At 39.5% G+C, this 20,777-nt stretch overlaps 1 protein-coding gene across 5 annotated transcripts in view; it reads left to right on the top strand.

Annotated features, from left to right (window-relative positions):
* FRYL (FRY like transcription coactivator) overlaps nt 1-20,777 on the top strand; it is a 226,676-nt gene that overhangs the window by 200,212 nt on the left and 5,687 nt on the right. For all 5 annotated transcript variants that reach the window (XM_032497154.1, XM_006185951.3, XM_032497176.1 and 2 more), the window contains 7 exons: nt 131-334; nt 2,415-2,582; nt 8,388-8,638; nt 10,878-11,085; nt 12,791-12,940; nt 13,634-13,732; nt 19,001-19,069. In XM_032497154.1, coding sequence (XP_032353045.1) covers nt 131-334; nt 2,415-2,582; nt 8,388-8,638; nt 10,878-11,085; nt 12,791-12,940; nt 13,634-13,732; nt 19,001-19,069 — 1,149 coding nt within the window. The remainder of the gene's footprint in view (nt 1-130; nt 335-2,414; nt 2,583-8,387; nt 8,639-10,877; nt 11,086-12,790; nt 12,941-13,633; nt 13,733-19,000; nt 19,070-20,777) is intronic.

The raw sequence follows: 20,777 nt of genomic DNA, 5'->3' as shown, positions 1-20,777 counted from the left end.
CTGATTGAAACTCTGCTTATGACAATGCATTAAGTTTTTTTCATCTTGGTGTATGTTTTCCCGGTGTATTACATTTCCTACATTTGTAAGCATGTATTGAGATCTCAGAAATGGTGTTTTGCTTTTCCAGGGTGAAAGTATGGACAATTTCAACTGGGGCGTCCGCAGGCGCTCCCTGGACAGTGTTGACCAAGGAGACACGCCGTCCCTCCAGGAGTACCAGTGCTCCAGCAGCACCCCCAGCCTGAACCTGACAAACCAGGAGGACACGGACGAGTCCTCAGAAGAAGAGGCGGCGCTCACAGCCAGCCAGATACTCTCACGCACGCAGATGGTACAGTGACCTGTTCGCCCAGCGACAATTGGTCTCTTCTTCCTCTTAACTTCCAACTTAGTAATTAGTGTTTCTCGATATTCTGATTGTCTTTTCCATGTGGGTAAAATGCTCACTGAAATGAAAATACAGAATCGTAGCAGTGATGGAGTGTTCCATTAGTCATGACAGAACTAGACATTTGATGCTGCACACCCCTTAGCTGCTGAGACACATTTTCTATTGCTTCTCCCCTGGTGACGGTGACTTGTGCTGGGCGTTCTGAGAGGCCCTCAGCTTGAATGATACATGTTTTGGTACTGGTGTGAACACCAGCCCTGCTTAATTCTCCACCTGCTTTTCTTTCTTCATTAATGGAGGACAACCTTGCTCTCTTTGCAAAATCAAGTCAGTTGTATGGAGGCTCTGAATAGTATTCCAAAGGCCAGACAGCAAAGATTCAGAGAGAGAGAGAGATAGGAAATGAAGGCTGCAAGGAGTGGTCTGTCTGTTCAGGAATACGGGGTGAAGGGAACGCTAAACCTGCAGTGGCAGCTGAGTTGGAACTTGAAGACGGCAGAATGAGGAAAGAGAAGGCATGTGGAGCAACCATGCGGCTCATATGATGACAAACCAGCTAGTGAGGACCATATAGCAGCCAGTCACACAGCTCTTACATGGGTGCCCGTGTCAGGCCTCTAATTTAATGTCGCATCAGCTGCTGGTGAAGTGCTGGCAGTGCACTGAGTGGCGGGGCTGAACTGGCTTCAGACAACATGCACAGTTGTCGTTTTGGGCTTGGCTTCCTGTTACCTCTCCTGTTTTGGCATCTCCTATTTCCCCAATATGACTGTCAACGAACTCCCTTTTGCGTATTAAGTGATAAGCTGTTGCTGATAACAGTAGCAGTAGTTACCGCTGGCTGAGTGTTTGAGGGGCACCAGGTCAAGGTGTTCACATGGATTAGTCACTAGGACTCTCCCTGCAGCCACGTGATTGTTACAGTGTGGTTACTGCCCATCTGCAGATGCAGTGACTTGTCCTGGGACACATAGCTGATAAATGGGTTTGAACCAGGCGGTCTGCCTCTAGATCCAGGCCACCTATGGATTGCCCCTCCACGGACTGTGTGCATTTAAACAAATGGGAGTTAATGGCAGGAGTGACCCACTGAATGAGGCACAGGCCCTCCCTGGGGCCAGACTGGAGGCTGGCATCCTGCCACCAACCCGCTGTGGAATTGCAGTCAAGTTACCTACTCTCTCCTTTAAAACAGGACCCCCGGGGGTGCCTGTCTCATGGGAATTTCATGGGGCGGACAGTATAGTAATTGCTTAACAAAGGTTAGCTCCCAGGAGAACCTCAGAGCAGAACGGACTTGTCTCCTCTCGAGGCCAACCCTAGTCATAGTGGTAGTGAGATTGAAAAAGAATTTGAAGTTGCTTCCCCCTCATAGGGGAAAAAAAATACATAGTTTTTGCCTTTACCTCCTCTGAATCACGAACTTGGTTTTTCTTATATTAAATTTTGACTATGAAAAATGTATAACCCTGCTTAACAGAGAAAAAATTGTAATATTTTCTTTTTTCTAATTACGACTACTTTTCAAAAAACGTAAACCCACTAATGCTGGCCTGCCATGACAGCAACTTCATTGTGCTAATTCTTTTTGTCTTATCACAGTTTTATGATATTGATTCTTGCTGAACTAAGTGAACAGCCAGTTCAGACTTACGTGCCTACCCTCCAGTTGAAATGAAATGAAATGACCACATGAAAACATAAGACATTACTGTAAAATATTCATTTTAGCTCAAGATGAGCATAGTCACATAGAGCTCTTCCACTTTGGTAGTTCTTCTTTAGCAAAATGTAACCATATTAATGGCTGTTTCATTTCTGCCGATGGCCTAGCTGCTTGCATTAACAGCACCAATTCTGGGATAGACTGAAATGAAGGGAACAGATAATTTTAGGAAGTCGACGAAGCTCTTTAAAACTATGGCCCCAGAATATCTTATGACATAGAATGTTTCCTGTGGCCTTTGTGACCATTGCTGACTCAGAGATGAATTCCTCCTTTTATGATCTCTCCTTTTAGTTAAACAACGATACTGCTGTGGATGAAACTTTGCCAGACCATCCCGACTTACTTCTTCAGTCTCAAGATTCCACTGGCAGCATCTCAACAGAAGAAGTGCTGCAAATCAGAGATGAGACCCCAAGTTTGGAAGCTTCCCTAGATAATGCTAACAGCCAGCTGCCTGAGGTGGGGAGATGTGGGGGCTGGTGCGTGGCCAATCTGGGCTCCTTTTAAAGCAATCCGTTCCATCCCTTGCTTTTCTTTTGGAAGAGTTGTCATCTGATATGCTAATTATTTGATTTGTTTCCAGTATTTCTAACCTGTTGGGTTGCTTTAAGTGAAACAGTCAAATCCGATGGTTAAAAATAAAAAATTTGATGGATTAAGGAAATGACCTACAGGTTAAAAATAACCCTGAGTGTTTTTAATGAGCATTTTGTGCTGCAGAATGTGATTAGGTTAATGTAAGGTGCTTCTCTGGGGACGGGCAGCATCTTCTGTGGCGCTGTGCCTTCTCTGAAGGACCGCTTTTGTTTTTCCTTCCTTTGTTGCTTTGTGTTTGGGTTTTTGTGATTGGTGCTGTAATTGGGATCAAAACCTCAGGCTAGCTGTGTTAGCAGCTGGTCAAAGGAAACCTTTTAGAAAGACTTTGGAACTACTAGTTTTATGTTTTTTGGAAAGGCCTGTGAGAAGTAAGCCAGATTCCAAGCTAATGACTGATCAAAAATAAGTAAGTATTAGTTTTCTTAGTTTTTTTTTAAGATTTTTTTATATATTTTTTTAAAACTATAATTGCTATAGCTCAATTGTATGTGCTATCATGCTTTGGTGTTAGGAAAATACTACATTTTTTCAGTGTTAACCAAATTAATGTACTTATTAGATCTAGACCAGTCTAGTTAGTAATCTTATTATCTGAGTAAGTTGAAGTCTCATGTTCTTACTGTGCCGACAGTGTATTATACATCTTGACAGTAGGCAAACCTACTTTGAAATGAAGGCATTTGGACAGTTTTTTAAATGCTCATATTGGTATGGCTGAAGTTTAGATCATTCGATTCAACAAACATTTATTGAGATGTACTGGATGCTAGGCATTCCACTGGGTACTAGAAAGATGAATAAGGCATGGCCCTGGTCTCAAGAGTGTCCATTATCTATTAAAGGAGACAGACAAGGTTAAAAAAACTACATGTCAGTATGAGAAACTCAGTAATAGACATGTTCGAGGCTCTGCAAAAACTCAGAGGAGAGATTGATGAGCTGTGCATTCGGGGTGACGGTGGCAAAGGACAGGCTTCATGGTAACTGAGACATTCCAGGCAGAGGGACTTCACGTAGGAAGACTTGTCACATGAAGCTACATGGTGTGTTCAGGTAGCAGCAAGATGTTCGGTCTTTGAGGCTAAAACGCAGGAGGAGGAGCAGCAGCAGCAGCAGGAGAGACGGGTGGGTCTGAGACGTGCTGGGCCCCACACGCCATGCTAAAGTCAGACTTTACCTTGAGATGACAGGAGGTCGTGAATTTGCGTTCTTTCCAGAGACACCTGTTGTGTGACAGGCCCTGTACCAGACACCTGGGTGGGAACACAGGGCACACGAGCAGCCAGGCATTTAACCAGGGCTCACTGAGCCCCCACGGCGGGCCGGGCGCTATCCCAGGCCCTGGGCGTACAGCACCGTGCGAAACGGGCAATGGCTCCTGGGTTGTGGCGCTTAATTCTAGTAGGAGGGACAGAACGAACATGGAAACAGGTAAAACATAAAGAATATATCAGAGAGTGGTCTTCTTACTGTTGATACTAAGAAAATCTAAGAGTCATGTGGACTTGGTGAGGGAGAAAGTGTGGTGGCATTTGAGGTGAAAGCTAAGTGAGGAGGAGGAGCCAGCCCTTGACAGTGTGGAGGAAGAAAGACCGTTCCAGGCCTGGGAGAGAGGCCGGAGCAGAAAAGGCCGGGGTGCATCTGAGGAGCAGCCACGCTGGCTGGCAGTGGGGGGTGTGTGACACAGTGAACCCCAGAAAGTGGATGGGGGCAGACGCGGCCAGGGGAGGGCAAGGTGCTCTCAAGGGCATCTTAGAGGCCACATAGCAGGTGGCCACAGGAGGATTTCAAGCAGAAGGACAGGATCTGATTATGTTTATTTTTTTGAATCTCGCCTTTTTTTGGTGGAAAAAGGAAAGTCAGTTCTAGCACCTGCACCGGCCACGTGGAGCTTGCAGTCTGTCGTCAGGGAAGGTTACAGCCTGACTGGTGTTTCAAGAAAGTCTCAATGACAGAGGTGTGCTGGGAGGACAGGAGGCCGAGAGAGGGGCCTGGACAAAGCCAGAGTGTGCGGACAGGGACATGTGTATGGGCAGAGCTGACGGGGTTTAGGGCTGCACCTTAAGTGAACGATGTTCCACTCGGTGTTGGAAGACTCGTTACCTGAGCATCAGCCACCAGTTAATCTACTGTCCGGTGTAGCTGTATGTTCCAGGTCAGACTTTCTCATTAGAAACACTGGGAAACGGCAGGCTGATACAAGAAATACCTTTTTAACAAAAGCAGTATAGTTAATGGTTGTGTGATTTTAATTTTACTTAACGGGGAAATCTTTTATTTTTGATTATTAAAATAGCTGTAATCACCATGAGTAAACTACCTCTTAGAAATAATTCATATTTATTGGAAATGAATTAGAAATTCATCTATATTTCAATATACATTGGAAATTGTGTTATGTCAGATGAGACATTCATTCATCCAGCAATACTTAAGGGGCCTACTTCCAAGCCGCCATAAAGTTCCTAAGGATACTTTTTTTTAATAAAGGAAAAATACTTTAATTTTCTAGGTTTTTCCTCTTACAGTAGTATATTTCATTATCACTATAAACTTCGTGACACTGGCAGATGAGACTGAAGGAGATATTTTTGAAATATATTATTTGAATTAGAAATAGTTCCATTGTCATGAAAATTATCACCAAAAGAATGGATGTCCACCAGGGAATAATTCAAGTTTGTATCTGTTGGATATGTTGGCCTAATTTGTTTTTCCCTGATATGCCAGTGTCAAATGACCCAAAATTGCCCCTTTAAAAAAAGTATGAAAGCACTAAGATATTGAAATAAAACCGTTAAGTCTATTACATAGATATATATGGGTATATATGGTATCTATATTGTTATAAAGCAATTTCTTGAGATGAGGAATACAATTAATCTTAACAGATGAAATATTTTATGAACTAAAGAAGTCCTAGAAATGTTTATTTGAATTTTTTTTCCCTTACATTATGTTAATATCAGGAAGATAAAACAGAATAGGCCAAAGCATCCGCCTCATGACAGAAACTCTGGAGCTCAGTTTGTCCGTCCCTTCTCTGTAATATATACAAATTACGCTTTGAGTTCTAGAAGGGATGGTATTCTTTACCTTTGTTTATCAGAGAGGCCTCCACAGACGGATTTCTTCTAGCATTTATAATAGTTTAGATACCAAATCATGTATGGCAGAAATTATTCCTTATAGGAAATGAATCTTTGAATTTGTGTGTGTGAGAGACTGTCATTGTGTAATAAGATAAAATTCAGGAAAATTTGATTCTCACAGTCTGCATATAACAGTGGAATGCATTCCATTAGCCAAAAAGCACTCTCTTCATGAAATCTAGGTGTTATTAAAAATTTCAGCATATACTCTATAATACTAACTTTAGGTAAAACAAATTGCCCAAATTACCTATTTTCAAATTATTATTCCAGAACAAATGACAACAAAATACAGGCGTACACTAATGAGAAGTGAAGACATTAAACTAAGAAGTTTGGTGGGTTATTTCAACATGATATATTGATGTAGAAGGAAGACTTAATACCAATAAAAATTCTAGGTGTAGAAATATCTTTAGCACTACTACTTAAACTATCTCTCTGAATAACTAATGCCTACCCTTTTAATGGCCAAATCTCTAAGAAAAAGATTCAGATGGAAACCTTAAATAGAATGTACTAAATATAAGCTATTGGAATGATTAAGGAGTGATATACTCTATTATTTACAAAGTACTGCTCTGTGAAGACTCAAATAATTTGCTGCTTTCCCTGCGTAACTAACTCCAGACCAGTGTTGCCATAGTACACTTGTGTTTTCCTACCATGTTTCTATGCCTTTGATATCTTCTAAGTCCTTTTCCTTGAGATATTATCTGTCTTAGGCAGCTTGGGTTGCTATAACAAAATATGATCATCTGGGTGCCTTATCAACAACAGAAATGCATTTCTCACTGTTCTGGAGGCCAGGAAGTCACAGAGCAAGGTGCCACCCGCACTGTCTGGTGAGCCCTCTTCCTGATAGCTCTTCTTGTTCACGTGGTGGAAAAAGAACAAGCTAGCTCTCTGTCCCCTTCCTATAAGGGCACTAATCCCATTCATGAGGGTTCTACCCTCATGACCCAATCACCTCCTAAAGGACACACCTCTCACACCCCCATTGGGGGTTAGGGGTGAGAATTCTGAGGGGACAAAAACAGTCAGTCCATAACACTATTGCTACCCCACCTTAATCAAAGCCCAGCATCGTCTGTTTTCGCCAAAGAGACAGTCTCCGGTGCCTCACGCAGCTTGATCTTTCCCTTCTTTGAGCACCAGTAGCCCTCTGGGTATCACTTAGGGTACTTACCTTACACTTACCATGCTCTGCTGTACACTGTTGTCATTTGCACATCAGCCTAAGCCCATTACCAGTTTGCACTCGAACTGTACTTACTAATTTACCCCAGAGCACTCAACCCAGAATCTGGTCAAAATCCTTTGCTTTATACATAAACTTTACAGATGAGTAAACAAAAGCCCAGGCTGGTCCAAGGTCAGGGTCTCTGGATTTCACTTACTTTTCATAATTTGGGAGGAAAGTTCTTTTTTCACCCGTGAAAAAAAGATGAGAAACTACTGTGCAACTAAGTAGGAGCCGTAGGTCTAAGCAGTGATAGAAGTGGATCTTTATTCCTAAAACTGTGAGGCCATCAGTGCTTATTTTCAAACTGATCAATTAATGTTTATGCCAGTTAAAACTGGTGTTGATAAAGTCATGATATACACCCTGGAAGTATTTTTCTTTTTTAATAGTGGGTAGTTCATTTATTCAACCAATATCTGTCGAACTTTTGCACCATGCCAGGCACACAGCAACGACATTTCAGTGATGTTACTATGGACAGGAAGGAAATATATGAGTACACATTATAACCCACACTTCCATTATCATTTGTTTAGAGTTAGGAGAATGCAGGCATTCTTTTTGATAAGTGAGTTTGTAGTTCATTTAATTCTCAAAAGTACAACAATCTAAAATTTCCCAGTGTTTTCTGTGAAGCATCCTTAGTACTCAAACCTGAATGAGTTATTGTGGCCTTATTATTTGAGAGAAAATCTTCCATCCCAAGTACTCAGCCCACTTACACAGTAAGGCTGCCTTCCTTGTTTCCATTCAGCAGCCTCCTGATGGGTTAAGACCTGTTCTCGATTCACGGGTAGCCCCACAGGACCAGTGGGTTAACCATCCTGAACTATCTCCCCTCCTTCTGTCCATAATTCACTGGATGTGAGGTTCTAGCATGATGAAATCAATGACATTTCAAGTAAGAGAGAGTTAATAGTAACAAATTATGTAGAATTAGAATATGTATGAGAGAAGGTCTTTCACCAAAGGATGTATTTCTAAGTAAACCCCTAAATCCTATTAAAAGGAAAAAGATCTCCTTGGTGTTTCTATGTGGCATCAGGTGATACATTTTACTTTCAAAATGTTTTAAACTTGGAACTATTTAAAAAAAAAAAAAACAGTTTATATGATCAGAGTCCAAAAACTCCAAACATTATTAAACTGTGCAAATGAAGACTGCCTGCTAAAATAGATATATATTGGTGACAATGGTCATTTATTCTGTGCTGATGAAATTCTTTTATAGTGTTGTTAAAGTCCGTAAAAACTATGATTGTTTTACAGGATACAAGTTCAGTATTAAAGGAGGAACAGGTCCTTACAGCCTTTGAAGATGAAGGGCCGTACATTATTCAGGAGCGGCAGGACTCTCTTGTGTGTCAGGGGCTTCTCGATTTAGAGGAATCTGACGTGCCAGAGCCCCCGGCTCCCGAGAGCTACCCCGGGTCAGTCTGCGATGAAGACGTCACCTTAGCTCTGAAGGAGCTGGATGAACGATGTGAAGAGGAGGAGGCAGACTTCTCTGGGCTGTCCAGGTGAGACTCCGGCCCCTCCCAGCTATGGCCCTCTGGGCCAGCATGCTGACTTCATTTCTGTCTATGTTTGAAAGGTAAAATGAGTTAATGCAATAGGTTTATTTTCTCTTATTGACATTCACTTAAAGAAAAACAAGTAGGCCATTCTCAGAGCAAAGCGAGTGGCCTTCTACATTTAGAAGTACACCGGGCACCTGTTTTGGCAGAATGCCGAATGGCCGAGTGTTAAAGTCAATACTGGGCCATAGCCTGAGCCAGGCATCAAATCCTGGAATGAACGACTGTGATACCAGAACAAGTCTGAAATATATTCCAAAAATTATTTTGTAGTTTTATTATCAATGGTCAGATTTTTAAAGTTTGACTTACATAATGGGCAGAACTCATCGTTTATTGACCCTGTGAGATGTTAGAATATTGCTTTTAAACATTTACGTACCCTGTATTCAAAATTTATTGCCACAAGGTATGAAGAATTCTTAAATAGGACTTTTTTTTTCACTCATGGGCTGATGAAATTGAATAATCAGTTACCACACATAGTTCTTAAAGGAAATTTTTGTGGACATTTTGGTAACTTATATACCAAACAACTCTTTAATGGTTGTAATTATGATATAATCTATATCTACTATTTTGCTTTTTTATGTTAATTTTATAAATACTTGTGGCTCAAAATAGTGTTCTTTATAAAGGCATCTAATTTAATGCCCTCTCCATCAGTGTATCTATTTCCCTATTCAACAATATGAAGCTGCCTTGATAATAATTTTCATATAAAAATTAATATTTAGTAATGCAGTATATCAGCGTTGTGCTCCTACAGTAAAAGATTTTCATTTATACTTCAAGTGATAACAGAATTGTAACATACACAGCACATGAGATTTTTCACTCTATGTAGAATGCTCACCTATATTTGAAAGTGTACATTCAGATGTTAACAACAAATCTTGGTGACACACCTGGTTCATGTTACTGACTTGGAGATGACCGTAGCCTCTGCGGTCACTCACTCATTGATCATACACAAGTTCAGGTTTGCGAGAAATGCTGCAGGGGTAGATAACTCTGCTGTCTGGCTGTCTTAAAGGCTGCCGCCAAAGACTGGACTTTGGCCAGTTGCTGAAGTTGAAATAGACTAGAACATCCCTACTAAATAAAGGGGTGTATCTACTCAAGCTTAAAGGATACATTTTGTTCAAGTCAATCACCACAGTGACATTTTAAAAATTAACCTTTCTGAAGTAGAATTTCAGTTTTCACTTCAAATGTCTGCTTCGTTTTGATCTTTTCCCCCAATCTTCTCCGATCTCTCTTCCATATGAATTGCTCCATAATTTCTGTAAAACCGTGTGGAGCTGCCCTTTACTGTGAAACATACAGTTTTAAGACCTTGAGTTACACATTTCTTTAAGGAGTCTGACTCCAAACACTTCATCTTTAAGTCCCCAAATCACACATTTCTTTATAGCATGTCCAACCCAAATTATTTCCATCTTTTTTCACTGTCTCATTTTTATATGGATTATCTGACTGTTGAGATTATAAATTCCTCAAAGAAAATGGCCAGATCTTATGTTTCTTTGAGTCAAATCTGTTACTGCCATACTGCGAGGCACATAGTGTGTGTCATGGCTTTATAACACTGGGCTTGGACCCATGGTCCTGGCTTCAGATTCTGGCTCTGTCATTTCCTACTCAGTAGCAGAGGCACATCATTGAACTTTTTGTTTCCTCATTGGTAAAAAATCAGGCTAATAATAGTACTTAACTGTCACTGAGTTGCTGTGAAGACTGAATGAAGACAATCCATACAGAGCACCTACTACATAGCCCTTGACACAGAAGTACATAAGAAACACTTTTAAAGTATTCTCATTGTCAATGTGGGCCTGTTCAAATAAAAAGCCTCCAAAATTGACCATTTAAAATGAAAGCATTCTAATCTGTACTATTCACAGAAGTTACTGAAATTATTTCCATTACCCTGGCATATTGTAGGACTTGGGTTGTTTTAAGGCGGTCGTGTGAAATGAGAGTCCTAATTCCAAAGATGATAAACAGATCAAGGATAAATAAGAAAATCTGCTTATCTGTGCTTTCTCACAAAGTGCATTTTCTAAATCAGTGTGTATATGTGAGTAAAAATAATCTGTGTTAGAGGGCTTACACTGTTGTAAGTAATCAAGTGTACTCTTCTAAGGTCGTATTATGATGGCTGTATTTGTGTTGACAGTCAAGATGAAGAGGAGCCAGATGGCTTTCCGGACACACAGACATCCCCTCTGCCGTCGCCGTTCCTCTCTGCCATCATCGCTGCGTTCCAGCCGGTAGCGTATGACGACGAGGAAGAGGCCTGGCGCTGCCACGTCAACCAGATGCTGTCTGACTCTGACGGGTCCTGTGCCGTGTTTACTTTTCATGTTTTTTCCAGGCTGTTTCAGGTCAGTGAGGTTTCCGGGTTCTGAATTCGTATTACAGTTACCTGATAAAGTTAGGGGTTTTGTCTAAAATCAGTACCTCAGATTTTAATATGCCCATTGATTTCTTTTAAACAAATTTTTTTTCCAAAGATAGTGAAATTTATTTACTTATTTATTTAACAGACTGGAAGGGTTTTTGTAAATATTTTTTTGAATTGTGATTTGTTTGTTTATTTAGGGTTTTTGAGGGGGGGGTAATTAGGTTTACTTCTTTATTTTTCGAAGGGGTACTGGGGGTTGAATCCAGGACCTTGTGCATGCTAAGCATGCACTCTGCCACTTGAGCTATACCCTCCCCTCTAAGATAGTGAAATTTAAATTTACACTTTGACACTGTAGTACCGCTGGCACGTTATACAATGACTAGTACAGATACCTCCCCTAAGGCAATTAGAATAAAACTTCAGAACAACTGATAAATTCTGGTGCAGGATGCTAGGCACCAGCAGGGATACCAATGAAATATAAAGCCTGGTTCCTGCCTTCAAGGAATGTACCATCAGTATCATAAGACAGTTTATCATAAAGTGTTAAATTCGTTGGCACTTTCATTACTATGTGGAGACCTTAACAATTTTAGCCAAGGTTGCTTCAACCCTAAATAACATGAGCTTACATTTATTGAGTACTGTCTACATGCCAGGCACTATGCTAAATGCTTCACATTAAGTAATTCTTACAACAGACCTATATGCTTTAGCATTCTGTAGCCAGGGAAACCAAGGCAGAGAGAAATGCCATCATTTAAGTATTATTTTCTGAACCACCTGCCAGCTTTCCTCCCTAAGCAAATTTTGTCCATCTTAGAAGACCAAGCTAAGTACATACACTCACCGCAGTTCTCCCAACTTCTCCAACCTCCAGTCTCTCCCTTCTGGAAGGTTAGTGCTTGTTAACTGGAGCATCTATTTACTTAAGTCTGTAGTTTTTGCATTGCTACTTGGTTTCCTATTCACAGTCTTTTCTTTCCAGAGATACAAATTTCTTGATGCCTGAGATTGTGGCTTATGGTTTTTTGTTTTTTTTTAATTAATCACAATGACATCTAACAGTGCTACACACATACATGTAGGTACACATTAAGTATGTGTATAGTGATAGTACTATTAATACGTAGTCTAATTCATTGAGTGCTCTCTATGGGTCAGGTACTGTCTGGTTGTTTAAGGTGAATGAATATTCTTTAGTTTTGAAAAGATATTACCTGTGATGCATTTTGACTTTAATTAAAGTCAGATGGCAGCTGATAGCCAAAGAGAGTAAACTGCTTTTACTGAAAGTTTCTTCCAGGTAGAACTTAGCTTTAGAAGAGCTAATTCTTCAGATATGTGGTGACCTTATTTCCAAGGACGTACAGCATGTATTCCTTGTGTCTTTTGTAATGAAAGAAATCTCAGGAATAGGGAGATGAATGGCATGTACCATTTAGTTTCTTTTTTCAGTAATACTATTTTGTAAACCTTTGATCATTTTTAGAAATGACCATGTTTGCTAAAGAAGTGCCTAAAAACAAGGATTTACAGATCAGTTTTTAGAATTCTATATATCACTAAAATAATAGTTTTAAAATAAAAGGTTGCTCTAATTATATATTATGCTTTTTCACTTAAAGATGAAAAATGGCTGCATATGTAATACTAACATTTTTCTTATGTTTTCTCCATAGTCAATTCAAAGAAAGTTTGGAGACATAACTAATGAGGCAGTCAGCTTTCTTGGTGAGAGTCTGCAGCGCATTGGTACCAAATTTAAAAGCTCACTGGAAGTGATGATGATGTGTTCAGAATGCCCAACAGTCTTTGTGGATGCTGAAACGGTAAGTTTTTATATGAGGGCTTATTATAAAAACTCAATTTGAATGGCATCATTCAGTAAATGATTTTTTTAAAGGTAATTCAGAATTTTAAAGTGTAAAGGTTCGTATTTTCAATTTGATTGTAACTATCTAGCAAAATACAATTCCAGTTTATTATATGTGGTGACTTGGGACTGTTTCTGATTCTGGCCTCTCGCTACCCTCTCCTGCCACAGAGTCCTAGCTGGGGAAGCTAAGAGTTGTGCTCCAGAGACATGTACTTTTCCCTGACTCCTGAATAAAGGCGGGTAGGAGAGGGCTAGACCTCCCCCCACAAAGAACCCAGAACTCCTTAGTCTTCCTCACTTGTTTCCAAGCATATTTGTAGATTATATATTAAGATATTTTAAAAATTAAGGTTTAAAAAGCCTCCAGGGTGTTACTTTTAAGGTATATACTGGTCTGACCTGTCATTTTTGGCTGATCCAGTTTTTGAAATCATTTGAAGGCATGCTTAGACTGGCAGACATCCCTGAAATCACACTGCATTCTTCTGTTTCAGTGAAAGGTCAGCCCTGAGTTGGGGGCAGCGTGCAGTAGGGGATGCTGGCTTAAGCTGGGCTGGAAACCAACTAACCCATGACCCCAAAGTTTTCAGTCTCATGATTGTGATCAGAAATGATGACCTGGATCCCTTTGTTTCTAATTTGACAGCTGATGTCATGTGACTTGCTGGAAACACTCAAGTTCAGTGTTTTGGAGTTGCAAGAACACCTGGATACATACAACGCCAAAAGAGAAGCAGCTGAGCAGGTCAGTCCCTTCTTACCATGTAAAACAAGGAATTTGCTTGTGGCACTAGAAGTGTTAACTCGGCAGAAGAGCTGAGATGGAGAACAGGACCTGTTAGCACTTGCCTCAGAGTTACACTGAGAGTGGTGGGACCTCGGAGCTCTCTGTCCAGTAAATTCCTATCTTTAGCTTTTAGAAATTGGCCCTCTAAGAGCCTAGGAGCCCAACGGAAAACTAGCTCTATAAAAAGCATCTGTGTGGAGACTATGTCAACATTGTCAACATTGCAAGCAGAGATATAAAAGCAGTATTTCTCTGAGAAGTACTTAATGATGTCCTGGTCCAGAAAATCTGCAACCTGTGACGAAGCTGTGATCGTTTTCCTGTGATGTGTACGTGTACGTGTGCAAGTGCTAAGACGTCTCCAAAGGGAGAAACAAGCATGTAGTCGATTACAGATGTTACCTGCAAAGAAATGTTTAACTCCAGTCTGGCACTGCAAAGCACAGTAGTTCTGTTCCCTGAGAGTAAATCCACTATGTTTTCAATTGACAGGGGCAGAAAAACTTAAAGAAAAAAAAAATACTTCTCCTTTTCACACAAACTGCATACAGTACAGGCATTTTTCCCCTAGACTAGGAGGTGGTCTTTTACTAATAAGTATTAAATATCTATCACATGTGAAGGCCTATGAAAAATGAAGTGTAAAAAAACCTGGTTCTTATTCTCTAAATATTCTAGATGGGAATATAAAGCACAAATACTGTGCATGAGGAATTAGTAACAAAATTAGAGTCACTTCAATTACAGCAATAATTAAAATTATTTGCGATGAAAGGCACTTCTCGAAATCATACAGACCTAACAGAGAATGGACACAGACCAAACGCTATGATTTCCAGGGAGAGGTCACTTTTGGCTAATAGGAAAACTTCATGGACTAGAGATACGACCTTAGTCCTTGAAAGATGGTCATTTTAGATTGGGAGATTATCTCTGAGACAGAATATTATATGAGAAAACACTTGTTAAGGCTTTCTCCCCTTATAAGAGGAAATCTTGTATCTGGACTGAAAGAGGAAGGACAGATTGGAGAAGAGGAAAGAGTTTTCAGCTGGTCATCTTACAAATACTATTGCTGTGCACCTTCTTATACATGTGTTTTGTGTATGTCTGTTCACAGACCTCTTGAGCATCCATCCAGGAGGGGAATTCCTGGGTCAGAGCGTATACATATGTTCAACTTTGGTAGATTCTGCCAAGCAGTTTCCTAAAAGAGGTTGTATCAGTTTACAGTCCCATCAGAAGTGTGCACAGGAGTTACCATTGCTTAGTACCATTGCCACCGCTTGATATGGCCAGCTTTTAACATTTTGGTCCTTCTGGTGGGTGTGAGGTGGTTTTTCAGTGATGCTATTTTACATTCCTCTCGTGACTGAGCACCTTTTCATAGAGATATCTTTGTTTAGCTATTTTGTGAACTGTAGCTTAAGTACTTTACCCGTTTTTGTAAATGAGTTATTTGTGGTTTTCTTACTGATTTGTAGTTCTTCATTCTAAACATAAGCCTTTTGTTGGGTATATGTATTACAAATTTTTCCCTTCTCTGCAGCTAGCACTTTCACTATGTTAATGGCATTTTTTGATGAATGGAAGTTTTTAATTTAATTAGGTCCAAGTTATCAGTCTTTTCTATCATGGTTAGTACCTTTTGTGTCTTCAGAAATCTTTGCCTATCCTAGAAGCTGTGGTGGACTGCTCCGTTAATAACCCTCATGAATCACGCTCCTCTGTGTCCACATCTCTATGCAATATGACTTCGCTGTTCCTCCCAGCAAGAGATGGAGTCTGTTTTCCCACCTCTTAAGTCTAGGATGGCCTTGTGACTTGTTCTGACCAGTCAAATTCAGAAGTGATACTGTGCAACTTCTGAGACTAGCACTTAAGAGGCCCTTTGCAGCTTCTACTTTTGCCATCATGCCTGTCAGAGTGTAAACTGGGACACACTCTGGAAAACTAGTCTGCTGGAGGATGAGAGGCCATATGGAGGAGAATGGAGGCATCCAGCTGACCACTAGCCCACCGGGAAACACATATGGCCAGCTTTCAGCCTGGGAACTTCCCCAGTTAAGCCATCAGATGACTGCAGACTCATGAGAGAGCCTAGGCAAGTCCAGAAGAATCTACCAGCCAACACATAGATTTGTCTTGTTTTAGGAAGCCATTACCTTTTAGGGTGGCTGGTTATACAGCAATAGATACCACTTACAAGAGGAGAACGTCAGTTACCTACAAATAAGTCTAGCCAAAGATGTGCTAAACCTCCACACAGAAAATTTCAAATCTTACTAAGAGAAATTAAAGGCCACCTAAATAAATGGAGGGCCATACCGTGTTCGTAAGTCAGAAGACTCAACAATGTAAAGAGTCATTTTCCCCCAAAATGATCTGAAGATTTACTGCAATCTCATTCAGAATTTCAGGTGGTACACAAGTGGAAATTGACAGTCTGATTACAATCTTGAATACAGATCAGGAAACTATAGCCCTCAGGTCATATCTGGCCCCCTGCCTGTTTCTGTAAATAAAAAATTTTTGAAACTTTGCCATCCCGTTTGTTTACATTATTGGCTATGGCTATTTTTGTACTGCAACACAGAATTAAATAGTTGCAACACCTAAAATATTTACTGTCTGCCGTTGACAGAAAGTCTTCCAAATCTTGTCCAAGAAGAGCAACAACAAGGTCTGAACCTACAGCCAGTAAGACCTACTAAAAATCTCAAAAGAGTGTAGTGCTGGCATAAGAACAGACAAACAGACCAGTGGAACATAACAGACCCACACATATATAATCATAATTTACAGCAAAGGCAAGCTATTGCAATGCAATGGGAAGAGTATTCTTTTCAGTAAATTGTGCTGAATCAATTAAATATTCACATGGGAGAGAAAAATGAACTTGATCCTTCCTAAGCTACCATCTATTTCTTGTCCCATCTAATCTGTTACTTTTCCCCTCCTTTCTTAACTTCTTTTCTATCAGCCAAGTATTTTTCACTATTCAGTTTTTCCCCTCTTAATAGTTTTTTAGTTACACATTCTTTTATTATTCCTGAGTCTTCCAAGGATCACAAGTGAAAGCCTGGGGCTTTTATCAGGACCCCACTCTCTTGGCAGGACTTGAACAATTTTTGTCTCCCCAGCACCATAAGACCAGAAATCTCTGCTTACCTCTTCAGCTTCCCAGATGCTGCTACCTGTTTCTTAGCCTCTCCCCGTACACATGATAAAAACAGGAACAAGTGCCCCGAGGGAAGACTGCAGACAGGTAGCTCCCTTCTCTGCAGTCCCCGCTGCTCCAGGATCTTGGCCCTCAGTGTCTCACTGTCTGTGATCGCCCGTTTTCCCCACGCAGTGAAACTGCCGGCCACTAGCTTCTGTTCAGCTGGTTTGCCTGTGGACATGAAAGCACACCTCCTAGAGTAAATGCAGGGATCCACGTGGGCGCCCTTCCGTACTTCTAACTGCCTAAATCCTGGCGGATGGTATTCTGCTTCCATAGCTGTCCTTGGAGGACTGGCCTCAAACCAGCTACTCCATCACACCCAGAAGTTGAACTTCTCCAGTTAGAGTTTAACCTTTATTTGAGCCTTGAGTTAAAAAAAAAAAAGAAAAAAAACCCATCATGACAGTAAGACTGATTACATGTGAACTGGAGCCTGTTCAATACACAGACTGTCTACTGTATCTTGTCTACACTGGCTGGGAAGGTGTGGACCTGTACTTTCCAGGCCAATGTGCAGCCACAAGACAGTAGGGTTGGGGGCTTGTCTTTTAACCGAATAAAAATCAGAAATAATTATGTTGACTAGTAACCCCCAAATGCCATATCACTAGGCATACAGTACAAAAAATTATATTTAGTAAGAATAAGCCACTAAATAAATCAATTAAATTTTTTTTCAAATTTATCAGTATACTTGGACAGACTGGGCCAATGTGTATAAACATTTTAAGATTTTGTGTAACTAAAGCTCAGTGTACAAATTCCATGATAGATGTCAGCTGAATTTTGCTGATATAAAGAAATCTGCTGGATAGCTTTTGACAATTGCTGCAGGCAGGCTGTATCTCACTAGGAAAGCTTAACATGTTTTTCTTCCAAGATGCTGTCAAGCAAAGAGCCTAAGTGCCCTTGCAGGCTGAGGGACCGGGATGAAAGGGACATAAGGTCAAAGAGATTGTTTTGAAATAACTGAGACGTCTACTTGTCATTCTTTGCATGCAGAACGTTAAGCTACAATTGAGAATTTCAAATATCTAGTATTGAAATATTTTCAAAGAGTAAGCAATGTAGCTGGTAGTTTTTCTCAAAGTCTGAATGAAAAAATGTCCTAATGATTTATTATATATTTAGACATATGTTAATTGTATTACATTTCATCTATCACACAAAAAAAGAACTAAGGAAGTCACAATAACTGATAGTATTAATATCAAACTATCAAAATCTAGGAGCTTAATTTGAAGACCCCTAGCTTTTACTTCAGCTTGGAAATTCTGTGACTCCAGTGTTTTTTCCCCTTTAAACCACAATGCTATTATTTTCTTTTTATTTGACCAAGAAAAAGGTCCTTTAAATAAATATCTGTCTTTAGGACTAGCCCCTGGATAAGGAAAAACCATATTTGGCTTCTGTGTCCTAATATTCTTTGGAGATAACATGTTTGTCATTCATTACTGCCCAAAAAGAAAAAAAGTAACCAAATAAGATTTAAAATGGATTTTAGTTTGTTTCATTAATTAAAACTGACACTAGTCTTCTGAGAATTACACTTCTGATAAGCAAACAGACCTGGCTGATTCTCTAAGTTGCCTTTATTAAATCGACAGAGGAAGCGCAATCTCATTTCCCCATCTTACATTAGACAAAGGTCAGGTATAGGCTGTGAAGATTTCCAATAAAATCTACAAAATGAAGAATATTCTTTACTGAAGTAGAGCACCTCAGGTCCCTGGAAGAGATGACAGCTGACTGTGTTTCTGTTAGTAAACTGTCACCAGTGTGTGCATGTAGTCACACTGACAGTCTCCCTGTTTTGTTTTTTGTGTATAAATGATTCGGCTCAAATGGGGATGAAAGTCTATGTCTACAGCCAGTCCTAGAAATTCAAGTTCACTTTTAATAAGTTTGTTGTTTTATATGTGCAGGCTGTTAATAGTACCAGTTTCACTGTGCATTGTACAATTGCTGTATTAAAATTTACTGTTAACTTGTTTCTTTAGTGGTTAGACAACTGTAAGAGGACATTCGGTGCCAAAGAAGACATGTATAGGATAAACACAGATGCACAAGTAAGTTTCTTAGTCTTTGTTTTGCTGTATTTCTGTATCAGGTAAAATAATGTGTGTGCTCAAATGACCTTATTTGATACTTCTAGAAATAAAGACTATTTGTAACACTTCATTTTTGTTATCAGAACAACCTTTGTAAAAGTTAGGTTTCATGAAATATTGGTTTAGTAATGAAAAATTCACTTTAATAAAAGTGAACAGCCAGCTTATGACTGAAGCTTAATAACATTCAATAGATAAGCTCGATGGCTATCTGGAGAGTCCAAGTTGGCTTTTAGTTGCATCTGCCTCTTTAAAAAATTTTTCATTCTGTATTAGTATTCTACAGATAAATTGTCTGGACAGGAAGGCAACCCTGAGAAATGTTACATACATTCATATTAGCCTTTCCAAAGGTGAAAATCTGATTGGATAAATTGTTTTTTGCTACTATGAAATTCAGTGAAAATAACAGTAATATATTTTCTTAGAGAAAAGTGCATGTATATGACACATACATTAAGTGAGGATAAATTAAGACGTACACATTATTCTAATAGAAGTGCAACTTCACGTGGGGAAGAGGCATTACTCAGTTAACCACCTCTGCATTTGACATCAGAATTCTAATCTTTTTCAACATCAGATTGTTAGATTTTTAGTCACTGTAAGAGTTATTGTGCTATTATAATAAGTTTGAAATTTTAAACAACTGAAATGTTTAGAAAATAATAACAATAAATGTTAACATTTGCCAGGCATCGTGCTGAGCATTTCACTTTATCTCTGTCCTTACAACTCTGTCTACTAGATGCTATAATTACCCTATTATGCAGATGAGGATAAATAATAAACAACCAATAAATATTTTAAAATAAATGAGGAGAGAATGTAAGTGCAAATTTAAACTGCGGCTCAGAGAAGCTAATTTATCTAAAATCAGTAGGTAAATAGAATTAAGATTCAAACCGAGGGGGGAAAAGTCAGAACTAGGAAGGCTAACTCCAAATCCTGCTCTGTTACAAAGAAATTATCAAATCATCTGTGTAAAGAAAGAAACAAGGCAAAATAAGGAATTAACCCCAGACTAGAATTAGATCCTTTGGTTCTAATTCTGTCTTTGCCACTATGGCTTAAGCCAGTGACATAAACTGCTCTTCTCATACGTAAATTAGGTGGTTAGACTAAGTGATTTCTTCTATCCCTTCTACCTTGAAGAAAATGAGTTCCATGTCTAGAAGTCTGGGTCAATTAACACAGCTTGAGGGTTTCTACTAAGTGAAAACTAAACACTCTGTACATTTAAGACTTCCATTTATATCTTAGCTCTCCTTTCATATTTAGCTCCTTGAGAGCGGGGGTCACTTTTTACACATTATGTACTATCTGTCCCTGTATACCAGTGTAGTCGTTTGCATTAGTAAGCAATAAATTTTTTTTCCCCTTAATGGAGGCATTGGGGACGGAACCCAGGACTTTGTGCAAGCACATGCTATAACTCCCCTGCCCCCGCAAAAATATTTTTAAAAATGAAAAAAAAAAATGAAAAGACTATATACAAATTAAAGTACACTTAAAAAGCAGTATTTTTAAATGTACACTGCTAGCATATTTAGCATGATTTCTGGTAACTCAGAGCTATGAAATTATGTTTGTTTTATTTCCTACAATTGTGACCATAAATTTTAACAGTAATTTCTTTTCCATTACATCCCAAAGTAGAAGCTAT

The sequence above is a fragment of the Camelus ferus genome, chromosome 2 (assembly GCF_009834535.1).
Source record: "Camelus ferus isolate YT-003-E chromosome 2, BCGSAC_Cfer_1.0, whole genome shotgun sequence".
Lineage (NCBI taxonomy): Eukaryota > Metazoa > Chordata > Mammalia > Artiodactyla > Camelidae > Camelus > Camelus ferus.
This window is presented reverse-complemented; position numbering and strand designations above follow the sequence as displayed.